The sequence below is a fragment of the Nothobranchius furzeri genome, chromosome 12, assembly GCF_043380555.1.
Source record: "Nothobranchius furzeri strain GRZ-AD chromosome 12, NfurGRZ-RIMD1, whole genome shotgun sequence".
Taxonomy (NCBI): Eukaryota; Metazoa; Chordata; class Actinopteri; order Cyprinodontiformes; family Nothobranchiidae; genus Nothobranchius; species Nothobranchius furzeri.
Genome location: NC_091752.1, coordinates 15325552 through 15350967, shown reverse-complemented (window position 1 = coordinate 15350967; position 25416 = coordinate 15325552). Strand labels below are relative to the sequence as shown.

At 41.1% G+C, this 25416-nt stretch overlaps 3 protein-coding genes across 16 annotated transcripts in view; 1 reads left to right on the top strand and 2 right to left on the bottom strand.

The window, feature by feature from the left end:
• Positions 1-14176, bottom strand: part of tacc2 (transforming, acidic coiled-coil containing protein 2) — a 59772-nt gene extending 45596 nt beyond the window's left edge. For 10 of the 14 annotated variants that reach the window (XM_070542337.1, XM_070542339.1, XM_070542340.1 and 7 more), the window contains exons 1-4: positions 13918-14176; positions 9844-9912; positions 4397-4641; positions 3110-3217 (exon numbers count right to left, since the gene is read on the bottom strand). In XM_070542337.1, coding sequence (XP_070398438.1) covers positions 3110-3217; positions 4397-4641; positions 9844-9912; positions 13918-14028 — 533 coding nt within the window. In that variant the 5' untranslated portion in view covers positions 14029-14176. Of the gene's footprint in view, positions 1-3109; positions 3218-4396; positions 4642-9843; positions 9913-11684; positions 11786-13195; positions 13341-13917 lie in introns of those variants that run through there. The other 4 variants (XM_054750194.2, XM_054750199.2, XM_054750198.2 and 1 more) reach the window with 4 other exon arrangements.
• A 297-nt stretch (positions 14177-14473) lies between these two features.
• Positions 14474-21676, bottom strand: nsmce4a (NSE4 homolog A, SMC5-SMC6 complex component). Its single transcript, XM_015944534.3, has 11 exons — positions 21415-21676; positions 21017-21250; positions 20849-20929; positions 20598-20728; positions 20139-20284; positions 19903-20002; positions 15684-15774; positions 15304-15398; positions 15168-15216; positions 14988-15073; positions 14474-14896 (listed from the first exon to the last, which is right to left on the bottom strand). The coding sequence occupies exons 2-11, from the start codon at positions 21219-21221 to the stop codon at positions 14831-14833; spliced, it is 1050 nt and encodes a 349-aa protein (XP_015800020.1). The 5' UTR covers positions 21222-21250; positions 21415-21676; the 3' UTR covers positions 14474-14830.
• A 745-nt stretch (positions 21677-22421) lies between these two features.
• On the top strand, positions 22422-24291 carry LOC107375776 (coiled-coil domain-containing protein 177). The gene has a single exon (XM_015944533.3). The coding sequence runs from the start codon at positions 22480-22482 to the stop codon at positions 24172-24174; it is 1695 nt and encodes a 564-aa protein (XP_015800019.3). The 5' UTR covers positions 22422-22479; the 3' UTR covers positions 24175-24291.
• Positions 24292-25416: the final 1125 nt, after the last annotated feature.

Below are 25416 nucleotides of genomic sequence, written 5' to 3'. Positions count from 1 at the left end.
TTTCTAACATTAATTTCCCTTTTCAAAGTTATTTAGTTTTTTATATGTGGATGTTTGAAAGAGCTTTGTTCTAAACCCCTGAGGTCATGATGTCACTGTGAGTCGTGACTATCCAAGAGGACATCAGATGATGTCCAGAAAAGCAGAAGAAAGGTTTTCATTTAGCACCTCCCAAGATAAAAGTGCTGCTGTAGGTTACTGGTTTGTGATTGTGTTATTTCATTAGAAATCTCTCTGTGCTTCAGTCAGTGGTAGATGAGGTAAAGATTGGTCTAAATTACTCTGCAAAGATAAAAATGTTTTTTTTTTAAATAGATAATAAAAGCCTAGTTTTTTGTGAAATTCCTTTGAACCTGTAGCTTCATCTTCCTGAGCTGGTTCATTGTTTTGTGCTATTTTTCTTCCTCTGCTCTGATGTTCATGTTGCAACAGTTATTCGTGACTTTAAGATCTTTGGAAAAAGCTAATTCCACGAGATTCATTCATCAACCCTACGTACGCACAGATCTGAGTGTACACCATGTGTAGGAACTAATTTATGCATTGTGTGGTATTCATCATTTTGTACCTGTGCCTGAAAATGGTCCTAAATATACCTCTGATTCCGTTTGCTTTGCTACATCTCAATAACACAAGCCGGGAGGAGTTCTGCCATGTTATGAAATCGCTAATGCTAACAGTTAGCTTCTACAAGGCCAGATTTGCTCAGCTCTCTCCTAGACACTAAATAAACAACGGCCTTCCCCGTCGCGAGCCAAGATGCAATTTGCTGGGTTCCTTATAAACAAAACTTGTTTACTGATTGGCCTAAAGAACTGAACTTTACTTTGTGAAGTGCCTTGACACGACTCTTGTCTTGATTTGGCACTATTGACCCTTTGCACTGACGTCACCTAATCACGTGGGTCCACCATGGTGGACGGCAAAAGCATGTGAGCGACACGATAACAAAGGGAAAAGTAGAGCCTGAAATATTTTTTGCGATCAAAACAAAAACAGAACTCCTCCAGCATTCCTTCAACTATTCATGCCCAGTTCAGTTATCAGAAGAAGTAGCGCATCTAGCGGGGGCTCATAGAGAGCGGTATGTTAACTAGCTTACCATCGTCAGCTTACATTCTCTCTGCAGCTGTTCACCGATGTAAACATGTTGCTGACTTTGCCTAAATTCACCCCTCTGGATTCATAACATTATGTTATAAACAGCGTTTCACTTTACAGCAAAGCTGATTTAGTCCGGATCCCTACCAGCTTCTGTTGCTGGTGGTGTTACCGGATTCAGCTGCTGCTCTCACACCAGAATGAGAAGATCTCTGAACGGTGACGCTCATATAAATAAATAACGTAATTTTAACACACATAACCATACATCGGAGCTTTAATATTGTTAATAATCGTCTCGCTTTACACTACAGTGGAAATACCCGTCCATCAGGATTACCAGTAACTAGAATAAACAAACACATAACATTTATCCCTGTCCCTGTCTTCCTCTGAAATAAATTAACGTTAATCTTGCCCGGTAACACGTTCGCTGCAAATCTGAGGCCTGCTAGTCCGCTTGATTGATCGCTGCAGTTCATCTCCGTCCTCAGTCTCCATCAAAGTCATTAAAAAGAAAAAACGAGTGGAGTTTACGTCCTTGTCTCTTAGTGCAGCCAAGCAAGCTAAAACCATTTTACTGTCAAATCAACTAAATAAAAGCGATAAAAGGCTACAAACTGGCTTGTTTTGACTAGCTTCACTGGAGTTTCTACAGGTGTAAATGGTCTTTTTGCCGTCCATCATGACGAAGGGGGCGGTCACATGAGTGGCGTGACATCACGTGCAAAGGTAGCCTAGTGAACTAGACCAAATTCTTGCTTTGCAAAGTTTGGTCTAGGCATGCTCCATTGCAACCTCCGCAGCTCCTACCAGAACTCTAGCTAGCCAATCACAGCTCTCTAGAGGGGTTTCAAACACATAAAGAGCTGTGATTGGTCCATAATGGTGGGCCAATCATAGTGCTCTATCTGCTTAGTGAACAAATCACAGAGCTTTATCTGCTTTGTGGGCCAATCAGGGCACTCTATATGCCTGGTGGGTGGGATGATGCAACAGAGTGAAACAAGAGTATGTCACATTCATTGTCCAGTGGAATGCGGAGATCATTTGAAAGACAACAGTAGAACCCGCCCCACAACCGAGAGCCGTCAATGGAGCATGGCCAGACTAAATAATACATTTATTTAATCTAAATAATATATAGTTAAATTATATATTTATAACTAAATAACTAAATAATACATTTATTTCATGGCTTGCCAGGCTAGTGCAAAGGGTCAATAGAAACAAACTGGAATTGAATTGAAATTGAATGGGTGAGTCCATGAATGCTAATTTGACAGTGTGACGTAGATCTGACTCATTTTTCTGACTGCTTCCCCATCTTTTTCTATCAGCGGCTAATGCAGGAAATAGGGGTAGAAAACTGTTTTCGCATTTAGCCTGCATGTTAAACTCAGAGTGGCCAATCATATTTTAAAAATAACAACTAAAAAACTTTTTCTCAGTGAACTTAGCTTCTAAGGCTTAGGTTGGTTTCATCTGTGTGAAAATCCCATTGTGTCCTTTACAAGATAATTGTTATTCAGCACAGCTGTCAATTGTGATTGCATTCCATGTAAACACAACTTCAGACCTGTTTCTTCACTTGGCTCCTTGCTCTAAAGGGCGGAGCTGCAAATAAAGGAAAGTGTTTGCAGCTGCCAAGAACTAGCCGATTCCTGCTTCTGTCTGGAAAAAGGGACAAAGCAGAAGTCCCTTGCTGTGGTGGATTTTCAGATTGATAAGTTCTGCTGTTTAAAGCTGGAACTTCATCCTCCTAATTTGTCATTTTTTGTTGGTTGAATGATGTTACGCCATCAGTATGCAAACAAAAGCAGGATGCCAGACGACACTTGGGGCAGAACTAGAAATTACTTTCACATAATTAAACATGAAGAAATAAACACACACATCAATCCACGAGAGTTTCAGCCAGCGTCACACTCGAGCACGAATTAGAAAGCTCGTTCTCTGTCTGCTGAGCACATTCACATAACAGGAGCTGTGCTGGATGGTGTGGTACCTGTGGCCCAGAAGCACCAGAGACTGACTGACTTCCATGTGATGCTGTAAGCCGACCAGCAGGGGGTTCACTGGCTCACATTTCCTCCTGCCTGAGCTACTAGGAGCTCTGCTGACACACACCGGACAAATCAGGATCATGTTCATGTCTCTTCTCTCCCAAAGAACTGCTGCATATGCATCCCATAATAAACAAATTCACATGCATTTACACATTCCTGCTCTAACTGTGTAGAAGTAACTACAGAGTTGAGTGTTTGCAGCTCATACACTCTGCAGATGAGTTATAGGAACCAATGCGGAGGAATTTGGGTTCATGTGGTTGAGGTTTGATTGAGTATCTGGCAAACCAAAGAGAAAGCGACTCCTGAGAAAAAACTCATCAGGTTTTAATTTTTTACTTTCCAAAAATGTTTCTCAGCAGAAATGGAGAACCAGAGCTAATGAGATCAGCATGATCATTTTGGTTGAACCTATAAAAGATGGTGTGGGATCTGAGGATAAATACACCAGTGATCAATGTAGTATAAGAACTTTGTTACTGTACTTAAGTAAAATGTTTCTGCCTGTTAAGCAATTTTTAGCCTACTTTTTACTTTTACTCCACCACATTTTAAATCAATAATCTGTACTGTTTACTCAAGTACATTTTCTAAAAACGTTCAAAAGTAAAAGTACTTTAATTTGCATTTCGCCCAACCCCCACCCCCACCACCGGCCCGATGCAGCACACGCCCTTGTCTACGCCGGACTGCAGCTCCAAAGGTAATAGTACTCTAACTTGTGTTTTCCCCTTTAACCTGGTCCGACAGCCCACCTAAACACACACAATTGAAATATTTAAATAATAGTTAAAAACTTTTACTTTTTTACTTTTAAGTACATTTGAAAATGCTAACTTTAACACTTCTACTTTAATACTTGGATACTTCCACTTTTACTTAAGGGATTTTTTTACCCATTTATCTAACCCTTGGAGGTTCCAAGTAAAAACTGTAAAGGTACGGTGGAACAGTATTTGCAGATATCCTGGTTTTTTTTACAGCCAAACAAAGCTGAACATAACACAAGTAAACATTTTATTTATTACAGAAGAACATATTCAAACCAACCTGACCCTGTGTGAAACAAACACTAACTGACCCCTACATTGTAAAAAAAAATTATTTAAGAAGGTAAAGTATCTGAAATTGTGAAAATATATGTGTGTGTATGAGTGGAGTCTTACAGTAGGTGGAAACACGTGTGCGTGCGTGCGTGCGTGCGTGTGTGTGTGGGTTCTACATACCCTAGAGAGAACTCCCAGTTTTTGAGCTCGCTGCTGAAATCCAAACTTGGAAGCAGGTCATGAGGAAACTCCAGCTCCTCCTTGTCCTCATGGTCTGTAGCTGATCCTGGGCTTTCCTCCACTCCAGAGACAACTGGGACGTCTGGGAGCACTGGTTGGGACAGCAGGTTGGGTTGACGGGTGGAGGCTTCAGTCAGGAGGGCCTTGTTCTCCACTCCACTCAGACTGTCAGCGTGAGCTTCGATCTGCAGGACAGGTTAGGTGTGATGTTAGGACGTTGTGACACACGTGTGCTTAAACAAGCGGGAGCATGTTGCAGGCAAACAAAAGAACACCCAGACTGATGCTCAAAGACAACACACAAGCAGACGACTCCGCCCGTGGGGTAAAACCTTACGTAAACCGAAGAAAGCCCCTCCGCCTCACACGGTTCAGTTATTGCCACCTAACATCAGCTGATGTTCAGCTTCCTGTCTGCCACCGGCCTTTTGACACGCAGGATAACGCCAGCGGATTGTTGTCTGATTATTATCTGGTGGGACCTGGGTGTGTCATATTGACTCTGGCCTGAACTTGAGAAAGACAAAACCGAGAACTAAAGCAGGAGGCTCTGAAACTTCATTTCACTCAGCTAAAAATATTTCTAAACTGTCTCAATTTCAGACAAAAAAACTTACTTTCTATTAAAAAGGTTGTTAAGAATGTTTTTGTTTACCTTAACGGGTCATTTTAAGTATGTTTTTGCGTAAAGTTATAGATATTTTAGTTTATACCATATATATATATCATATTTACATTGCATACTGTAGGATTGATGAGCTAAAGGCTAGTCTGAAGTCATCTGAAACCAAAGTTTTTTTGTTTTTATTTTAAAAGACCTACAATCCCTAAACATTTGTAAAATTTCTTTGCAATACTATCTTTTAGGAATTACATACATTGGTGTAAACCTCACCAGTAGAAATGGAGTTGTTCCAGTGCATCAGAGTGCAAGTGCAGAAGGAATGTATCAATATTTCTGCTGAAATAAACATGCAATAAGCAAAACTAGGTTTGTAAAAGTTAAAAATTTAAGTTTGTACACAATGCAATTTTTAAAAAATGTTGTTCTTTCAAGTTGGCTGGAAGCAATTCATACATCCATTCATTTTTTTACCCGCTTATCCATGCAGGGTCGCGATAGGGCTGGAGCCTATCTCCAGTGGTCTCCGGGAAACCAGGCGAGGTCCATCACAGGGCAACACAGAGACACACAGGACAAACAATCATGCACACACACTCTCACAACTAAGCACAATTTAGAAAGACCAATTGACCTGACAGTCATGTTTTTGGACTGTAGGAGGAAGCCAGAGTACCCGGAGAGAAACCACGCGTGCACAGATTGAACATGCGAACTCTGTGCAGAGAGATTCGAGGCCACAATGTGAACCCAGGACCTCCTTGCTGCAAGGCTCTAACCACTGCACCACTGTGCAGCCCAGGAGGCAATCCACAATGGGTAAAATAATTTTATGATTTCTAAATTGATTTGTTTTGATAATGTGTGCTGATTCAGTAATGTAATATACTAAAACTGTTCAGTTACTTTTCAAAATCCATATTTTTTCTTGGTTTTCAGATTAAGATATCAGATCATCTATTTTCTGTTTTGTTCAGATTATGGTGGTAAATTAGTATGTATCAACCCAATATTTGACAGTTTGTTCAATCTTGATCATTTCAGAGATCTCTTTCACTGAAAAACTGTAATATTGTCCTTTTTGCAACATGATGTCATGCTGAGTTGCACATGCATGTTGAACAGGAAAATGTTCTCCAACCCCCATCGCTGACATTCGCTGCAGAAAGGAAATGTATGGGAAAATAATCGGGTCAGAAAAGGTGCGCTTCTACTAGATCACAGAGAAAATTTGTGTTCATGGCTCCACCCACCTTGGATTAGGACTGCCCATGGGAGGACGAATGGCTAGTAGACGCTAACCATTAGCATTAGCAACTCCACAAAATGGCGGAACACATTCAGACCTGTGTTATTAGTGGAGATAAAACATTAACGCTGCATTTTTTTTACCCAAGAAAGAAGAGCGAATGAAGGCAGCGGAAGAGTCACGAGGCGAGACGTTTGCATATCATGAGTATTAATGACTAAGACTCTTTTTTTTTTTGCTTCCCTCCACTCCTCTGACTAACTTCTACCTCCTGAAACAGAAGCACAAGAGCTTTTTTCCACAGAAAAGATTTCATAACCCACAGCAGATATATTTAAAAGAACATTGAATAAAAACTTTAAAGTTTCTGTCATGATTTAGTACAGACTAAAATAATTTCAAAATAATCTATAAAGTTAGGTGCAAACGTTATTCCCGGCTTATTATTTACCTTATAAGGAAGTCAACGTTGTTTCTTGTTTTGCAGCGTGTTAAAAAAAAACAAGTGAGCAAGAAACACAGGAAAGACAAACCGGTCCTACAAGATGGCACGTTGTAATCAGACCTTAGATAAGATCATTATCTATGACAGTTTAGACTGCAAGTTTTATTTTGCCACATCCCGAGTTAAAGTAACCTTTGACCTCTGCCAGCTTATTTAATCCAGATTCTTGTCTGTCTGTGGTCTAAGCATAGTTACACTCACAACAACACTTGGCAGTGGCATCACGTTGCAGCAACAACCAGAGGAACGTCTCCCACCCACACGAGCTGCTCAGTAAATAAAATGTGTTTTCATTCATTTTGTGCATCAATATTTAAACTTTGACAAGCAGGGTTTTAGAAAAATGCGCAAATCTAAAATAAACACCTCCTGCAGTCAAATAATAACCCACAATTTAAAACATTATCCCCTTTATTCTAACTTCTTCATTACAGAGTAGCTCAAGCTTTACCTGTCTAACACTTCCAGTACAGATGTTGTGTGCAAAGACAAGCTGCTTAATCCACAAAAAAAAAAAAAAAAGAGGAAGTGCACCATATAAAGTTATTTTTAGACACTTTATTCCTGATTCTTCCTGCTTTGCTGTTAAAAATAAACTTCACATGTGTATGAGGCATAAAAAACATAAAACGAATAAAAGAAAGTAAAGCAAAAGGAGCTGCTGAAAGAATTTGACTATAAAATCGTTTTGATTTAACTAGTAACTGAGCTTCTGCACTTTCACGGTCACGCATGCAAAGACGAGCACAGTTACGTCATGTGAGACGTCTTTAAGTTTCCTGCTGGGAATCTCTCACGTTGCTGCTGAAGTTGGAATGGAAAAAGTGAACACACGATGCAAAGAGCAGCAAACCTTCATTTTAACCCCAGAATGTCCAAATCCAAGTTTACAGCAATCCACTTCCTACTGGTTCTCTAAAGGTCAACAGCAGGGTCACCATATGTGGGAAAGCAGTGAGGCGGACGATCACAGTTGTTAATTAACACACAGGAAGAAAGCAGAAAGAGATCTGTGGTTGCCTAGAAACGCCTCCTATAGCCAGATGTCCTCTGTGCTAACTCAACATGTCACATGCTGAGAACTTTGTTCTTCACACATGACTGTTGTTAACATGGGATCACGCTGGAGTTAAAGCCGACATCTCCCTCCTGTTGTTACACAAGCTGCCACTTTTACCCCATCCGTGTTGCACTTACCCAGCTGAAGGTGACTCCGTGCAGCTCCTCTCATGCTCTCATTCTCACTGTACACTCAGCCTCTGCAGGACTGTGTGTTTTGGTGGAGTGGGGGGGGGGGGGGGCAGACAACGGGGCAAAAACATGCTGCAGCCTAATGTCGATGGCTACAACACATGCTGCTGACGCTCTCCTGCACTGGCTCAGCTCCCTTCCTCCTCCTCTCTTCTGTCACTGCCACTCCCCTGTTAGATTTCCATGAGCCTCCTCTGTTTATTGGTGTGTGTGTGCGTGTGTGTAAGAACTCTGGCATGCACTGACAAACAGAATAACTGACCTGACTACACTACCCACAGGGAAGTGCTCTTTCTACTGTAAACCCCCCCCCCCCCCCCCCTCCTATTTTGAATCCATCCTTCCATATCCAGATCCGCCCCAGGCCTCCTGCTCCTCCTACTGCTCCCATTCTCTCTCCTCTGCTGTAGCTTCTGGCAGCTGACTGACTGATAATGCTCCTGCAGGTGAATGCTGGGAACTAGGCCAAGGTTCCCCGAAGTGCCTCCCCCTCCTGAGAGAGGATCAGGTTATGCATGTGGGCTCATAAACAAGCCTCGCTGCATCTTTCCTGAACTCTGACCTCTAAACACAGTAATCATCACAAGCAGGTTTGTTGTGGCCATGTTGGCGCACATCAATCTGGTTTGTTTACTTGCAAAAAGTAAGAAAACTTTTTGTCTTGTGATTTTTAAAAACACAAATCATTGCAAATTTATGAAAACTATGCAGCCAAGTAGGAAAAAAGCTGTTATGTTTATGGAAACGTCAGCTAGAATCTTTCAGCTCGCTGCAGCACACCTGCAGAGCCAAACAGCTACCTCACCTGAAGTATAAATGCCACCAACTTATACGGTTTAGTACTACGGCTGATTTCAGTAGCTTTGTCATCCTCGTGGGGTTTTATTTTCCTCAGTGAGAGAACGGATGATATTTTCATCCACATAAAACAAAAACACATGATCTCCATAAAAGCACAGCAAATGAGAGGGGAACGGTCCTGCGTTGGAAAAACAACTTTTAGAGCATTTCTTGGAAACCATAAATGCAAAAAAATAAAAGATTTTTAATGTCCTTTTTTTAAGGCTGATCCTTTTATTTTCTCTTCCCTCTACAATTTTTAACCAAGTTCTTTCATTTACAAAAGAAGCAATAACAAATGTTCTTGCATTTTGAGGCCAAAGCAAGAAAAAGAACTCCTCCTTTTCTTTCCTCAGTTTTCTTTACCATTTTAAAAACCAACAACTGTCATATAGAACTCAGCTTTAGTGTACACCACCCAGTAAAGCACAGAAACACCCAAGTAGAAGCTGTTAGATATTTATACCGTAAATAGAAACTAGACTCAGAAGTTGGATTTTTCTGCAAAGATGCAGTGCAGACACTGAGCGCTGAGTGCCAAAGCTAAGATATGCTGATGGTTAGCAGAGGTGTTTCAGAAACTGAAAACTAAGTTAGTGAGTGAAGTTGTTGCTCGTGATGGTTTAACGAAGTTGTAGCTAGAGAGAATTTAAATGGTCAAAAGTTACTGTGAGCATTGAAATATTAATAATAATTTATAGTAAAAAATAATAAAAATTAATGAATACAAAATTATATATAACAGTATTTAATAATTATAAAATAATTATAATACATTCATATTAGTATTATTTTAATAGACTAGAAAATGTTGCATAAGTTTAACTTTTAACAGTGAAAGAAATTTTTAACCAATTGCATTAAAACTGCACTAATACAAAGAAAAAAATCTCACACTCACTCATTCACAAATATTGTACCTGCAAAGACTCATTTTCTTTTTCCTCAGGAGGAAACAGAACCACGTTTTCTGGAGCGCCCTCTTCTGGCTGAAATGAATGAAATTATTCAACAAAAATTAAAGGTAAAACTCAATAGAAGCAGGTTTTTAAAACGATTTTCTTATAAACAGAATGAAATTATCCATCTGTGTGATCACACGAAAATCTACTCAACCGTGCACGGGTTAAAGAGGTCATGAGACAAATGATTATTTTAATCCTATTAGGGTTAATCTGAATTCCAGTGCTGGAGTCCTCTTGGAACATTTGGGAATTTTCTTCAAAGCTTTTAATGCAAATTTAAATCAGACTTCTAAATATATAGAAAGTTTCACAAAAACAATGAAGAAAAATGGTGTGTATGAATAAACATGACACATTTTTAATTTTCCTGACATAAAACATCACGTTTGGTTGTTAAAACTGTAACGTGATGGAGGAGCTATTCCATCAAAGGTTATCTACCCTCTCTCCTCAGATGCCTCTGACACAGAACTAATCTGCATGAGACTGCCTCAAGGTCATGCATTTGCTTCTAAGCTTTCTTTACAGCCCAAGAGAAGAATGAAGATAAAGGACTCTTTCCTTTTAATAAATCAAAGAACTCTATTTTTAATAAAGCTAATCAAACAAAGTGTTAGTCAATAATAAGATGTTGACCAATCTGTGAAATGAAAATGTTATGATTAGTATGCTTTATTAAGTAATATGACTTTAATCTAGCTGCACTAGACTTCTTGACTACACGTAATGTAAACGCATGACACAATGCTTTCACTGATCCAATTAGAACCTTCCTTTCTGAAGCGTGGCATAGTCTCTGTGGTGTTTATAAATCTGTCCAACTTTGATTCGACCAGAAATCAAAACATCCAGATTAATAAAACCAGTTCCCATGCCATCTTAGTTCAGCTCTCTGAGTTCTCTGGAGCTCTCTGCAGTTCACCGCATGCTAAGAGGAGTATCGGATTCGGACCGGCCACCCGGACTTCCTTTTTAAGCAAAGAACCAACAAGCTGGATAAAATCTGTTGCATTTTTCCAACCAAGCAACGGTTCCTTTCAGAATAAAAGCTGAACTCACTGACCCAAAGGGGGTCCATCTGACGATGTCAACCAACTGTCGCTTTTTACCTGGAGACAATCCAAAGACTAGTCTGTCGAATTGCTGACGCTGTTTCATCGGCTCCAGTACCGAAAGGGGGGTTCGAGGACCTGGCAGTCTGAATCTGTACGGAGGTCTCATCCTAAGGGTATGTGTGGAGCAACAATATGGCGTCTAATGTGTTTATGAAACTCTGATCATAACTCCGATCATAGCTAAAAGCAAAACATCACAACACCTCAGACTTGCTTCTCCGAATTCGACAGTTCTGATAACAACATCACTCACACATACACCATTCATCTCACGTCTCATTCGCACCAGATCCATTCATCACTTAGAGTCAGAGTTAGTCTTATTTAAAATTGTTTAGAAATAAATCTTCTTAAACATTTTAAAGGTGACTCTCTCTTCTCTTGTCTCTCAGTAAATACAAGTGTTACATAATCCCTGCAATAAAAAAGTTCCAATCTTCTGGTTAAAATAACCCAAAGGTCCACAAGATTGATTCCATATTCATTATGGAATCTCGTGTCTTATGGTCCATTAATTAGATGTAAATTAACCCCTTAAAAACACTAAGAATGACATAATTTTGACCTAACGTCCTGCTGTTTGGTTATTTTGTGCATTTCTGCAGCTGGAAGTTAGTAAAAGCAAGACTAGAAGTCAGTTTTGTTAGTTTCCATTACGTCTTTCAGCCGTGTTGCCCTTACCAACGCCTCAGTGGTGCTGCTCTCGTTGCCCATGGCTCGGCCAGCTGCAGGGCCACAACTGCCCAGACCATCAGCCTCTCACATCAGCTGCCTGGGAGACACTACAGCGACAAAAAGATCATCAGCCTCCTCCTGTCCTACAGAGTGAGCGGGGCATCAACGGTCCTCCAGTAGTCACATATTTCTGTCTCTGCAGGATTAGGGGCCCTCAGAAAGAGGCTGGACCAGCATGGAGTAGCTGTTTGAGAGATTAAAAATCTCTGATGCAAAACCCTCCTCCAGGACTAAAGTGCAGGATTTTAAGGAGAACAGTGCACTTCCTAACAGAGGGACCGTGCGAGCATGGGAAATAATTCAGCTGAATACTGAATTTGTGTCCTGATGCAGCACGTTTCTGATCATTTAGCTCCATCTCAGAGAATCAGAGCATCTTTGCAGTGCTTTTGGTGTGACTGCAGCACACTGACACGGTGACTGGAGCAGGTCAATCCTGTAAACTAATCTTCATGAGGTAAAGAACAGATCGTCTTGGCTTCCAGCAGCGTTGCTCAGCGTTGTCTTGGTAAAGAAGCAAATCTAATCCAACACAAGCAATAGTTTGGAATAGAAAATGATCAGTAACCTGAGAATAAATACAGAATTTGCTGCTTTTATAATCATGTTAAATTCTTATAATTGCCCCACTAGGATGTTTGTTGCAGCTGAGCAGTGAACTCAGGCTGCAGATGTTTGTGCGTTTCCTGCATGACTGCAGGGATTTTTCGCTGTTGAGTCAGAGAGCACTGACCTGGATATTTTTATAAATAGAAACTTATCAGATTCACTAATTTTCCAGACATGCACAATTAAATTCACTTCCAGAAGACCCAGCAGCTCATGTGTGACCTCTCTGCCAAAACTGTATTCTTCTCCAACTCCTCCTCACTTCTTAAATCTCATGTATTCCTTGTTGTTGCTGCCTTGCCTGCTCTGATGGCTATTTGTGTGAATGGGGTGTAATTTCAACCCCTTTACCAACTTGTGTGCACCTCCACTGACACCTCCGGGCTCTCTGGCAGCACACCGAGGGGCAATCACATGATTATACTGATGCCAGGTCGGTTGTCACCTCATTTTCACATGGGTCATCTTTTCAGCTCTTGGGTTTGGATGAATGCCAAATGTCTTTGCTGTGACACAGCTGAGTTTAGCATTTCCCGCCCTGTGTCCGATCTCAGACAGCACAAAAAAAAGAGGCCAATATATAAAAAGTAACCCTTCAAACTAAATGTCGTTATGATCCAGGAATGTGAAAAATCTGAAAAAGCTTATTAAAATGAAAAATGTATGCTCAATTTAGGAGAAATCCTATGAAACATTTTACATGACTCAAACCAAAAGTATTTCATAAAATCAGAATTTGAACGATTCCCTTGCATTTCCTGTACGGGCTCTACTTTCTCTATAAGAACTGGCAAAAATCTAAATTATATTCAAATTAAAATTTTTGAATTCACCAACAAACTACTCACCACTGCAAGAACACAGAGACTCTTCCTCATTTAGTTTCCTCCTCCAGCCCTAAAGTTCTCCGAAGTGTGTTTACTGTCAGACCGGTGCTTGTGTCCCGTCTCCAGAGGAGCCCCGGTGTCTCTGCTGCTATTTTAGCTCAGAACGCTGGACAGGGGCAGACAGGGATGAGGGGAGGGGACCAAGCAGGGGAAGCCATATCTGTTTATAGGTGTAAACACACACTTATGAGTGGAGGGTGGTCGTTTTCAGACTGATTATGGATTGTTTTTGGCGTTACGTGGATGCAAAAAGCCCACAGATGGGAAAGCATCAGCTGATCATGACAGATGGTTTCTTTTCTTTGCTGCTTTTAAAGGCCACGTCAGACTGAGCAGCATCTCTATAAATAGCACTAATTTGATCAGCTCTGTTTTTCTAACATTCCAGACTTCCCATTTCATCCAGCCGGGAACTCCGATCACCCATGCAGACACAAACACAGCTATGGGAGATTCATCAGCCTACCATCCTCCTCCTCCACCCCTTTCACTTTTATTCCAGCTCCTCCCATCCTCACCTCCTGCTCAGTCTCTTGCAGCTCCTTTTCATTCCTCACATTGACCCTCCTCCAACACAAGAATATGTTTTCCCGTCTCCCTGAGGAAAGGCTCTGCTCCTGACCCTCAAATCCACTCCCTCTCCGCTGAAGCAACGGCACAAACAGCACCTCCACTCGGTTTACCTGTTTGCGTGAGATTCTGATGCAGCTCCCCATCTTGTATTCCATATCCTCCTCTGGTGAAGTAACCCTGGCACTACACGGCTGGCACAGCACCTTCCTGCAGAACTGCATCGTTATCAGCAGGCAGACTCAGCATTGCCAAAGCAAGCAGATCGCTGCAGAAGCTAGTGTGCAACGCCTCTGTGTGTCTGCATGAATGTGTGCCTAAGTGACTACTGCACTGCAACGCCTATGGTCTTCCAGAGAAGTGCACCATCAAGCCATTGTTACATAAACCCACGCTAAAGAAATGGGTGAAAGAAAAGGAGTCACCCTCTGCAGCCTGAGCACCAGCTGAGCGTCACATCACTGCTCAGGGGAGCAGACTGAAGCTCTGTTTTGGAGGGAAAAAAAATCCTGAAGAGGGAGGGATGAGAGGAAACGTAAGAGTGTCTGTCTCTTTAAAAACCCAACAGGAATACTAGGATGATTGTCACGATGAGATGAGTGTACAGCAATATCAGTGTGATCACTAGATCGAACCACTGACCAAAACATGCTGCAGAAAACACAGAAATGAAGAATTTGGGGTGTTTAATAAGCAAAAGCATAAATACAAAACACTTTACAGAACACAACTTGTGTAAAGAAAGTGCAGAACATTTCCAAGAGGCTAAGCCTGACTAACGGGATAAAAACACAGTAACCTTGTGGTGATATTTGAGCTCACTTTTGTGGGAGAGCCGGTTTAAGACACGTTGTATTTAAATGTGAAGAAAAATATTCCACATGGAAAATGTAAGAAATAATCACAGAGGATAAAATCAGAGCAGACTGCTTTTTTTTAAAGCAGAAAAAAACTTGGTCAAATATAAAAAGTCTTTGAATATGACAGAAAATCCAGAAGAAAACTTTAAAAAACACAAAAGCAGCATCAGTCATTCTGTGTCTCTGGAGGTGGAATTATTGTCTCCTTGATCTCAAACGCATCTATGAGCTCCTAGAGATGAACAAACATAAGAAATTAGAAACAAATCAATCACAAATCTGATTCATTTATATGTTTTCTTCTACTATCAATTCTCACTCACCCTCCATATCTTCGGGCTGATAGAAACGATGCACTGATTTCGTGTGGAAGTGCTTGCATCTTCTATCTCCCCCTCCTCCACAGGCTCTGAGACATTAAATAAACACCAGGAAAATCATTTCACCTCCAAACGACTCGTTTGTATTGCTGCAATCACCCTGATGCAACAAAATGTTCTTACGTATACAAGGCAACTCGTCATCGTCCAGATACATCCGGGCCAAACCGTCCTGTAACAAACAAGAGTTGTCAAACCTGTTTACAGCCACTAGGAGGCAGTACGTAAAGTAAAACAAACAAAAAACAACACCTCTCACCCTGATTAGAAAAGACGTGTGGAAAATGTTCTCAACTGTCCGGGAAAACGATTTGGGATCGATGACGAACTCGTAGTACGATATTGGTGATGAGGCTATGATGCAAAAAGACAAATGAACCACTACACAAGGACATGCAACCATTCTGAACACTGTTTGTAAAAAAATCATCCACGGTTAAAAAGTCAAGACAAATCTGAAACATGTAAATGGTTCAATTATTTAGTTCAAGCCCGTGTCCTGAGAGACATGAGGATAGATCATGATATCATGAGTGAATAAGAAGCCGTCCAGCAGTGGCTGAACCACTCAGGTCCCACTAAAACCGATCTAAACAGCCTGAACAAAAACAATATCAGTGAAGCTGGTTTTATTCTTACAATCATCTTGGTAGTAACGCTTCAGGTATCCAAGGATTCGTTCCACTTCTTTCTCTGTTGCTTCTTGATGGGATTCTTCCATTTTCTTTAACTGACAGAAAATATGATGCAGTTTTTAAGTCTGACAATAAACATCTAATGAAAGTTTAGGAAAATGTGTAAATTTGGAAATAAATTCTGCCACTAAGACCGCCTCCCCTCCCATAGACCCCCATGTAATTTGAATTGAGCGCTGCTTAGAATTAGCCAATAACGACACCTGCTTAGATACAGATGTCAATCACAGGGCGTGCACAAGCGTTAGAGTACGTACCTAAACAGAGGAACACACAACAATTTCACATATATATGCGTGTGTGTGTGAGCGTGTGTGTGGGCGTGTGTGAATAAACAGCATAACGTGAAAATAATCCTAAAACTAAGTGTTTTAGCTCTGTTGGCTTACTATAGATGCGCGTTCATGAACGAAACGGGTTGCATCCGGGTTGTAATCACAGAAGGGTGGAGAGGGGCTTAAAGAGCAAGTCACCCCCAAATCAACTTTTTTTCCTGATAAACTGTATAAATGCGTGTCTAATCGTGCTGCAGACACGTGTAGTCAATAGTTTAGCACTTCAGTGCATTTTAGTTAAAACTTAAATTTTCTGCCTAAAACTGTCAGTGTTGTGCCATTGTCAGGTAAAAACTCTACACTACATTTGAATTTAAATCTGCCATCGCTATTGGCTAAGAGGTACCCTAGAACGTTAGCTGGTACCATATGATGTCACAATGTCATTGTGAGCCTGTGTGTGTGTGTATTTGCTGGCGGCTCCGCCCTCTCGATCTGCTAGGCAACAGTATTTGCTGCATTTTTCAAACAGGAAGTGGGAGTTGAGCGATATGGCAAAAATAGAATATCACGACTTTTCCAACATTTTATCACGATTTCGATTTTATCACGATTTTTTATCCATGAAACGCATAACTTCAATTGTGTATTAAAGAAGAGAAACATTGAATAAATAAACATTTATTCATATTAGGGATAATCAACACAGTGCTAACACACATATTTTAAACTCACGCCAGAGATGATAAAAGCCCTGAGAGAAACAACTACAAAAATCAGTTTTTCTCATTTTTCAAGTAACTTAACATAAATTAAAATCGTAAACATATTTAAAGTGCAAACATGTCAATTGCAAACATATTGTGCAAACATTAACTTGTTCAAAATACTATGAAGCTCCCAGTTGCTCATGTAGTGGATAGTTAAGCTCAAATACGGCTCTGATGTGCGGCTGGACCAGAGATCGCTTGTGGTAGCAAATAACTGCGCATTCTGAATATTTTCTGCAATGCTCACTTTGCATTCAGCGTAGATGCGTGGAATGGCGGTGTTCGAAAAATACTTGCGGCTGGAAAACTCGTAGCGCGGATCCAATGTTATTATCATGTTCTTAAATCCCGCTCCTACTGTTCGCACGGGACACAAATATTTAACCAAGTGGTACGTCACTGCATCTGTCACGCTGTTCCATCGTCTGCTGTCTCTGTCGTAAGGAGTGAGTTTTGTGAGTGTTTGTTAGCGTTTGCTGCCTGGAAGAAGCACTAGCCGCTGCAGCCGCAGGCTTTTTAGCTTTAGCTGCCAGCTGGCTCTCATTGTATTGTTTGGGATGGCTTCTTTTCAAGTGATTTAACAAGTTTGTGGTGTTGCCATCACTTGCCTTGATGCTCTCCTTGCAAACTTTGCAAATGACGTTTCGCTGCTCATTGTCATCTGGTGAAAAATAGGGCTGGGCAAAACGATTATTTTTGTAATCGATTAATCTAGCGATTATTTTTTCGATGCATCGATTAATCTAACGATTAATTTGTTAATTTGATTAGATTAAATTATTGATTATTTCCCAATTATTTGACTTGTATAGCAGTTTGATTATTACTAATTTATGTATCTCAATGAAATAAATGCAAATTTATTCATTCGAACACATTTTAATAACAAAAATTCAAAAATAAAGTTGTTGTAATAGTAGTACAATCTTATGTTAGAGATAACATTTCACAAAAAATTAAATGTTGTGCAAACGATTCATATAAATCAAGGAAAATTTATAACAAAAAAATATATAAATAGCAACAATGGCGTCTTTTAACAAACAAAATCTAACATAAGTAACCTAAGTAGGACTCTGTGACTACACTTGTCCAAGCATCAGTGGTAAAGGAGATTTTGGACGAGGCCTTTTTTAGTTCGTTCCTTAGTTTCTCAACTGAAGTTTGATACTTTCTCTCCATCATGCTTGTAAAATGGCGCCTAGAAGGCAGAGTGTAACCTGGTTGAAAAGTGGTCAGCATTTCTTTGAATCCTTCACCCTCAACCACAGCAAGTGGTCTCATGTCTTTCAGAATCATAGATAGGATGCTCTAAGTAAGTACAGCCACCTCCTGGGGGGTGCAGGGCGTTCTTTTCCGACAGTAGTCCTCCAGACTTTTCTGTTTGTTCCTGAAAACATAAATCACACAAACAACACACAGATAAATTAAAATTATTACAAAAATATTTATGTAGAAAGCATAATATCAAAATAATAATTTGAAGATCTGTATTTTAGTGTTTAATCAAAATATTTAATCGATAAGATTTGTTAAAAAAGAGGTTTTTAACACAAAATGCTGCACATTTTTGTAGTCATTAGATGGTGCAACTTAGATCTATAAGATCAACAAGCTGGAGGAGCATGATGTATAAAAAATAACGTTCGAACAGGATGAGGCATTAAACTTGACAATCAAGAGTCCGTTGTCATTTTGCTTTTGCAAGCACTTCAACAATATTGTAATAATGTCCACGACGGCTACATTTAGCAGGTGCTACATTGTCTTTGTTAACATTTTTACTGCGGACAATTAGTGCTCGCTCACATTTTCAGCTCTCGCCGATTCTCATAATCAGCACGTGCGCATTCCGACTCATTTGGCCATCATGAGCCACGAATAAAAACAAACAAAACAGATAACAGCTGCTGCTGTATGTTACTACTAAGCAGCTTAAATGAGGGTTAGTGAGTTCCAGGGGTTGAGTGTTTATCTTTGTGTGAGAGTGGGCCTGCTTGTGTGTGTGAGTTAGTGCATGGCTACGTGGTGGTGTTTGGATGTTATAAAACAGCGTTAGTAGAAAAAAAAAGTTGAAAACTTACGGTGTTTTTTTGTTTGCAGAAGCTGCTCCTGGATGCCTTTGTTTGAGGTGCCGGTGCATAGCAGTCGTGCTTATATGATAGGCCATTTCCACTTTACACAGCCGGCAAACGACTGAATCGCTTCCTTTTCTGTTAAAATAGTCCCATACTTTTGAACTGCGAGTTCGGGTTGAGTGATTTAAGTCGACTGCCCCGCTCACATTGCCACTACTCGCTGCTGCCATGTTTGTTTTTGAACGTGATGACGCATCGACGCAAATTATTTGCGTCTACGTATTTTACGTGTCGACGTAATCGATTACGTCGACGCGTCGTCCCGGCCCTAGTGAAAAACCAAACCAGTTCCATATAATGGACAAGGCATTCCTCTTCGGAACGAAAACCTCGTTGTCGCTCTCAGCCACGGCTGAAGCCATGTTTGTTCACACACAGGTGAAAACAAGTGGGGCACTAATATATTACTATGACTCACTCTGATTGATTAAGGGTCAAACAAAGGCGTGTCATTTGCCTGAGGTAAGTTCCCTTTTCATTCAGAGGCAGAATTTCAACAGCAGAGCTGTGAATCGTGATTTAAAGGTCTCTCAAAAATGACAGACCGTCAGATGTGTAGATCGTAAAACGGTCTAAAATCGTCATATCGCCCAGCCCTAGTGGGAGTAATACTCTGGTAGGGGGTGACTTGCTCTTTAAAGTTGTGATACTGAGAAGAGTTCAGATGGGCCTGTATCAGAAAGTACAAGTAAACTGTAGAGGAAAGTAGCTTCAGACGATTTGGAGTCTTATTTCTTGATATTTGGACATCTCACCTCAGAACTGAAAACAGCAACACAACTCTACCACTGACTCTGTTTGCTTTCCAACGTTGATGTTTTATCTCTACAAGCAACACAAGCCTGTTAAGAGTCCTGCTGTGTGGTTGGTTTTTCGGTGAATCACACCTTTAAGGCTTCTGTTTTCTTAAGGGATAATACTCCTACCTATAACCTTTTGCACAGACAGGTTTGTAACAGAAATATAACAAGTTTAGTTACCTGAGTGGGCATCATTCTTTTGGCTTCCTTATTGGGAGCTCTTCTTTGCCGCTCTGTTCTCTGCTTTGGAGGAGGTGGTTCTGCATGGAAGGATCCCATCCTGTTGAAGACAACCAAAATAAGACTTAACAAAAACAACTGTAGAAATTTGGATTTCAGATGTATGTGTATCTTGTCTTCATTTGTCCCGTTTAAATACGAGCTATAGCTGGTACGTAGCATTGTTTGGTACTCACATGTAGTGGAAAGAAGGTGCGGTCTTAAAGCAGCTCTCTGTTCTCTGGGCCAGTCTGTGCCAAGCGTCTTTGGGCAGATAGCCCTCACCTTCATTCTGATGATCATCCTCCTCATCTTCAAGTCGGTTCAGACCCATGAAGGACAGCTGTTTGAGATGAAAAGGTACTTTCAACACTTCTTTTGGTTGTTTGTGTAGCAGTTGGGGTAAACCATCTGTCATTTTCAAAATAAAACTGCTAATTCAAATTGCACGACCACGTGATCGTCAAAACTGAGGTTTTTGCAGCGCTGCTAACCGACCCAGAATCTGCTCCCTGATATAAACAAATTATTTTTACTTTTAAAAGGTGGCAACACTAACTTATGCAACCAGTGCAGGACTTCTGATTGCACGAACTCAGAAAAATACAGTGTAGATATGTGATTATAGCTGTGCATAGTACAGTAAACACACTTACAAGGTGCTCAGTAAATACAGTAGGATCAAACGTGCTCCCCTCAGAAAACAGCTGGCTGGCTTTCTCTTTTCCCAGGTCTGTGGCTGCGACAAGGAGCTTGGCATCGAGCGCTGCTTCCCTCGGCTGTCGAACTGTCACACAAATCAACCTCATCATTCTGAGTGGCTGCATCAGGATAAATGACTTAAATAAGGACACAGAATTGTAACATTAGAAGTAATCTGCTAACAAATTACTTGCATCACACCTACCATCTTTAAAAAGTTTGTTGGCCTCTTCCAAAACTTCTGTGAGCTTGTTGTTAGATGGACTCAGCATATCTTCCCTGTTTTCTGAAGGAGAAAAGTCAAGGAGTAGATGGATTTATGACGTGTTGGGAGGACTAACATCAGGTAAAAGCTGTCCGGGTATCCACTCACGTTGTACTGAGTTGATGAGGTCTCGGTACTTGCTCCTTATCTCTCTCCTCTGGCCCTGTTTGTTAATTTCATCCTCGTCGTCTTGCTGAGCAGCCGAGCTGGAGTCACCGTTAGCGTCTTCCCCCTCACGATGATCAGCTAACTGATTAGAGGAGCCGTTCTGCCGACGAGTCTCCACGTTTCCGCCAGCTTTAGACCTCCTCATCTTCAGCCTTTGCCGAAACTAGCTGCGTGCTACAAAAGTCGCAAATCAACAGTTAGGGGAATTATTACTTTAAAAAGTCAACTTCAAACAAATAAAGGCAGTGTTGGTCGACTCAAGCGTCCGATTGTATGGAAAAGTAAACACGTAGTTCTCTTAAGAACTTCAGAAAAATATAAAGACACAATTTCACTACCTTGAGTTATCCGTGGCGAACGTTAGACTGTAGTTTATTCTTGTCCTCGCGACGTGCTAAACGAAAGTTAGCTAGGTGAGTTGGAAAGTCGCACCGATAAAAGCGTTTGAGGTTAATTGTCGCCTCGAAGAAGCACTTTTTTGGTTTTATTTAAGTGCAACGCATAAAAAAAATAAAACAGGTTACATAAGCAAAGACACAAGCATTAAAACCAAAGAATACGTCCAAACCAGAGTTCTCGCGTGCAGACAGGAAGTTGTGTGACAAATCACAACCCGTCAAAATAAAAGCAGATCATCAAAGGATTATTTTAAAAAATAAAATTAAAAATATATGACACAGAGAATCTAAAAATTCAAAACATAAATCTAAAATTATTCTATTAGTTTTATGTGAGGTAGATACACAGGTAGAGCCAGAAGAAATGTTTATCTGAATATAAACATTAAACCTGTCTGAGAAATGACAGTGGCTTGTTGTGGCAAACGCTGCCAGTAGATGGCGCTAATACAAAAATTGACAGCACCAACTTAATGCGGGTGCTCCTCTTTATAAAATTCTTTGTTTGCCGCAGTGTTGTTATGGTAACCAAAAACGTCCAAGGTCTGCAGCCAGGTCCTACTCAAAACGTCTCTGCTCAGATTTTTAAGTGTCACTTCTATCAATTTTAAAGAAATGTTTACGTAAACTAAATTAGCATCATAATTTGGGATAAATAAGCTGAGTCTCTAGAAGTCACTGTGACATTAAATTTGCCTTTTAACTGAGACACATGTGTATAGTGACAATAAAATGAATTCTATTCTATTCTAGTCTATTTTATTCTAAAGTCCAATATAGCAGAAAGCACAAATCTAACACACACATTATTTAATTTGCTAACTAAAATCAGCTTTGCTATGTCAACAGAAAACACATAAGCCTCTATTCCTGTTACTACTGAGGTGGAGACACGGTAATCCCCTGCTGACCTCATCTCCGTGCTGGACAGGCTGTGTAGAGGTGAGCGGATCAGTAGAATCCAGTCCTATGTGAGCATATTGTCAAGGTGTCAGAACTTTTAAGATGGGGGAGGCGAAGTCCCCTTTTTTCTGTGCAGACCTGAACAATTTTGAGTCAGTGGGAGCAGAGAAGAGCCATTGCATTTTAGCAAGTCCAAGCTTGCCGGATTCCTGCCATCAACTCGGGATAAAACCGGTTCAGCTTCTAATTAAATCGCTGAACAACCTGATTACAGAGCAGCATGACATGCCTTTCGAGGCCATGAGGGTTATGCATGAATCCTACAGGAAAGAAAAATCAAAGGTTCTACAAATGTGCCATAAGGAGAAGGAGAAGAATGTCTCAGTGTCTGGCAGCAGGAGGTCTGTGAGTAATGCAGCTTCAAGCTTGGAAGTTTTGCCTAAAACAAAAATGTCAGACAAACAGACATCAGAGCCTATTCTATATGCCGATCTGTGCACTGAAGGGAAACAGTCTTGCAGGTCCAACTGCTCTGCTTCTGACACGAGAGACCCAGAAAGGAGCACAATCAGCAGCTTCCACCTGGGAAACCTGACATACTCACCTGCCACGGAAAAGCAGCTGCAAAGGCTCACAGCTGAAATCAAAAGGAAGACATGCGTCACAGTATCAGAGAGGGATCGTAAGATAGCAGCTCTCATGCTGGTCAAGCATCAAGAGGAGCAGGATCGCCTGAAGCTCTCACAGCAGGAGAAACTAAAGCAGCAGGAGGTCCGAAGGGAGGAGGAGACCCAGAAGGTCCAAGCAGATAAAGATAGAAGAAGAAGACTTAAGCAGAGTATGAAACGTTGGCATAAGGAACTGGAGGCCCGCAAGAGGAGGATGCAGCATCGGGAGAAAGAGAAGGCAGGCCATCTTGAACAGGTGGTGCTGCTTCAAGATGAACGCTGGAGGAGGCTGAAGGAGAAGGTAGAGGCACAACGTCGAGAAAAGTTGGAGTTTGCAGCAAAAGAGACAGAAAAGCGCAAATGCTTGAGAGAGACGTTTATGAGAGAGAAAGAGGAGTTAGAAAAAAGGGAGCTGAAGAAGGAGCAACAGATCGCAGTGGAGAAGGAGCAGAGGGCATTTAGGAGCAAAGTGTTGCAGGAGAAGAAGGAGAAAAAAAGGCTGCAAGAGGAGAATCGCAGGGAGCTGTTGCGACACATCCTACTGAAAAAGCAGGTGGAGCAACAGGTGGAGGAAGAGGAGGCACAGATGAGGAGCACACTGGAAAAAAAGTTCCAACGGTCTTCTGAAAATCGAGCCCAGGCTGTGGAGGAACATCTCAGGGAGCTGCAGGAGCGAGCTGTTCAAGAGGAGGAGCAGATTCAGAGAGCACAGCTGAGGGCCAAACTGCAAAACATCCAGCAGCTCACACACAAACAGCTCCTGGTTCAACTGAGCCAGCGTCGCATGGAGAGAGCCTCTATGAACGCCTCGTTGCTGCTGAGGAGCAAAGCTCAGCGGGTTAAGGAGCGCAACAAACTCAGAATGATCAGCTACCAGAGGCTCAAGGAGAAGGTCCAGAGGGAAGAGGAGGCAGCGATCAAAGTCAGAGTGGATCATGTCTCCATGAAGGAATGGAAGATGGAAAGGCTGAGGAGACAGCAGGAGCAGATTCAGGAGGAGGCGCAACGGCTGGCTAGGGCCTCCTTTCACTTGAGGGAGAGAGTGAGGCAGCAGACACGCAATCGAACCTTTGATCAGATGGCTCTGGAGGCTCAGCTGACTGCTTCCATAAGTCATATGAAACTGTGATGGAGAGGATTATCCTCCCATCTTTGGAAAACCTCCTCTGTTGACACTCGTCCAGAGGTGCTTTATGGTCAAGTGTTACAAAGCCATAAATCTTCCTCAAGGGGGACATATTAAGATATTTTCTTTAATTACAATAGCTCTATTGCCTATAAAACATATGTTCATAAAGTTCTGTGCACTAACTTTCACTCATAAAGCGATTTCAGTAGATTTATTTTTGACATTTTCAGTACCTTACAAAGTGAGCCATTTCAGGGCTCTGTCACTTAAACAAAACAAGCTGGAGCTGCACCCCCCCCCCCCTCCCACCCCCCTCATTGGCTCAATGTTGCCTCTTTTATAAAAGGTGTTTTTAAACTGTATTTAAAAAAAAAACACCAACTCTTTAGGGAGTCTCTTCCCTTGATGCATTGTTTTATTGAAAGAACTGGGAATTTGCACCCTCTGCTGGCAAGAAATAGAAAAACACTGATTTCCAACAAAATTTAGAGAATGGAATTGGGGAGTTGCTGCCCTCCAGTGGCCAAAGCTAGTATTAAACATCTTGGGCGTGTTCTTGCTGTGTTGAAATTCTAATTCCATCTTTTAGTTACTTTTAAAACACAGAAAGTTTTTATTTACCTGCAACGTTTTCGTTTTCTTTATTTTTTATGGAGTCATTTACGAAACCCTCATGTAAACTCTGCGATAAAACATAAATAGGAGAAACCGGACGCCAACTCAACACACGAACCATAGAACATAGAAAGGAGTGCGAGAAAGAGACAAGTCGAAAACACACAAGAGCAGCAAAAGAAGAAGCAGAAAGCACAATAAAGAAGTCAGCCATCACAGATCACTGCACAAGAGGAAACCATGTAATGGACTGGGACAACCATCGACATATAAATATACAGCACAAGGCCAACAGGGGACAACACAAGGATCATAAACACCGAACAACAGAAATACAAAAGATGGATAAAAGAAGTCATCGAGATAAGGAGACGTGGAGGTGGGACCATGAACACGGACGATGGAGTCTACTCGTTGGATCCATCGATATATACATATACAGTGGGGCAAAAAAGTATTTAGTCAGCCACTGATTGTGCAAGTTCTCCCACTTAAAATGATGACAGAGGTCAGTAATTTACATCATAGGTACACTTCAACTGTGAGAGACAGAATATGAAATAAAATCCATGAATTCTATTTCGTCTAGTCTTAGCCCTTAAGCGAGCTGCTATTGGAAGGATGATC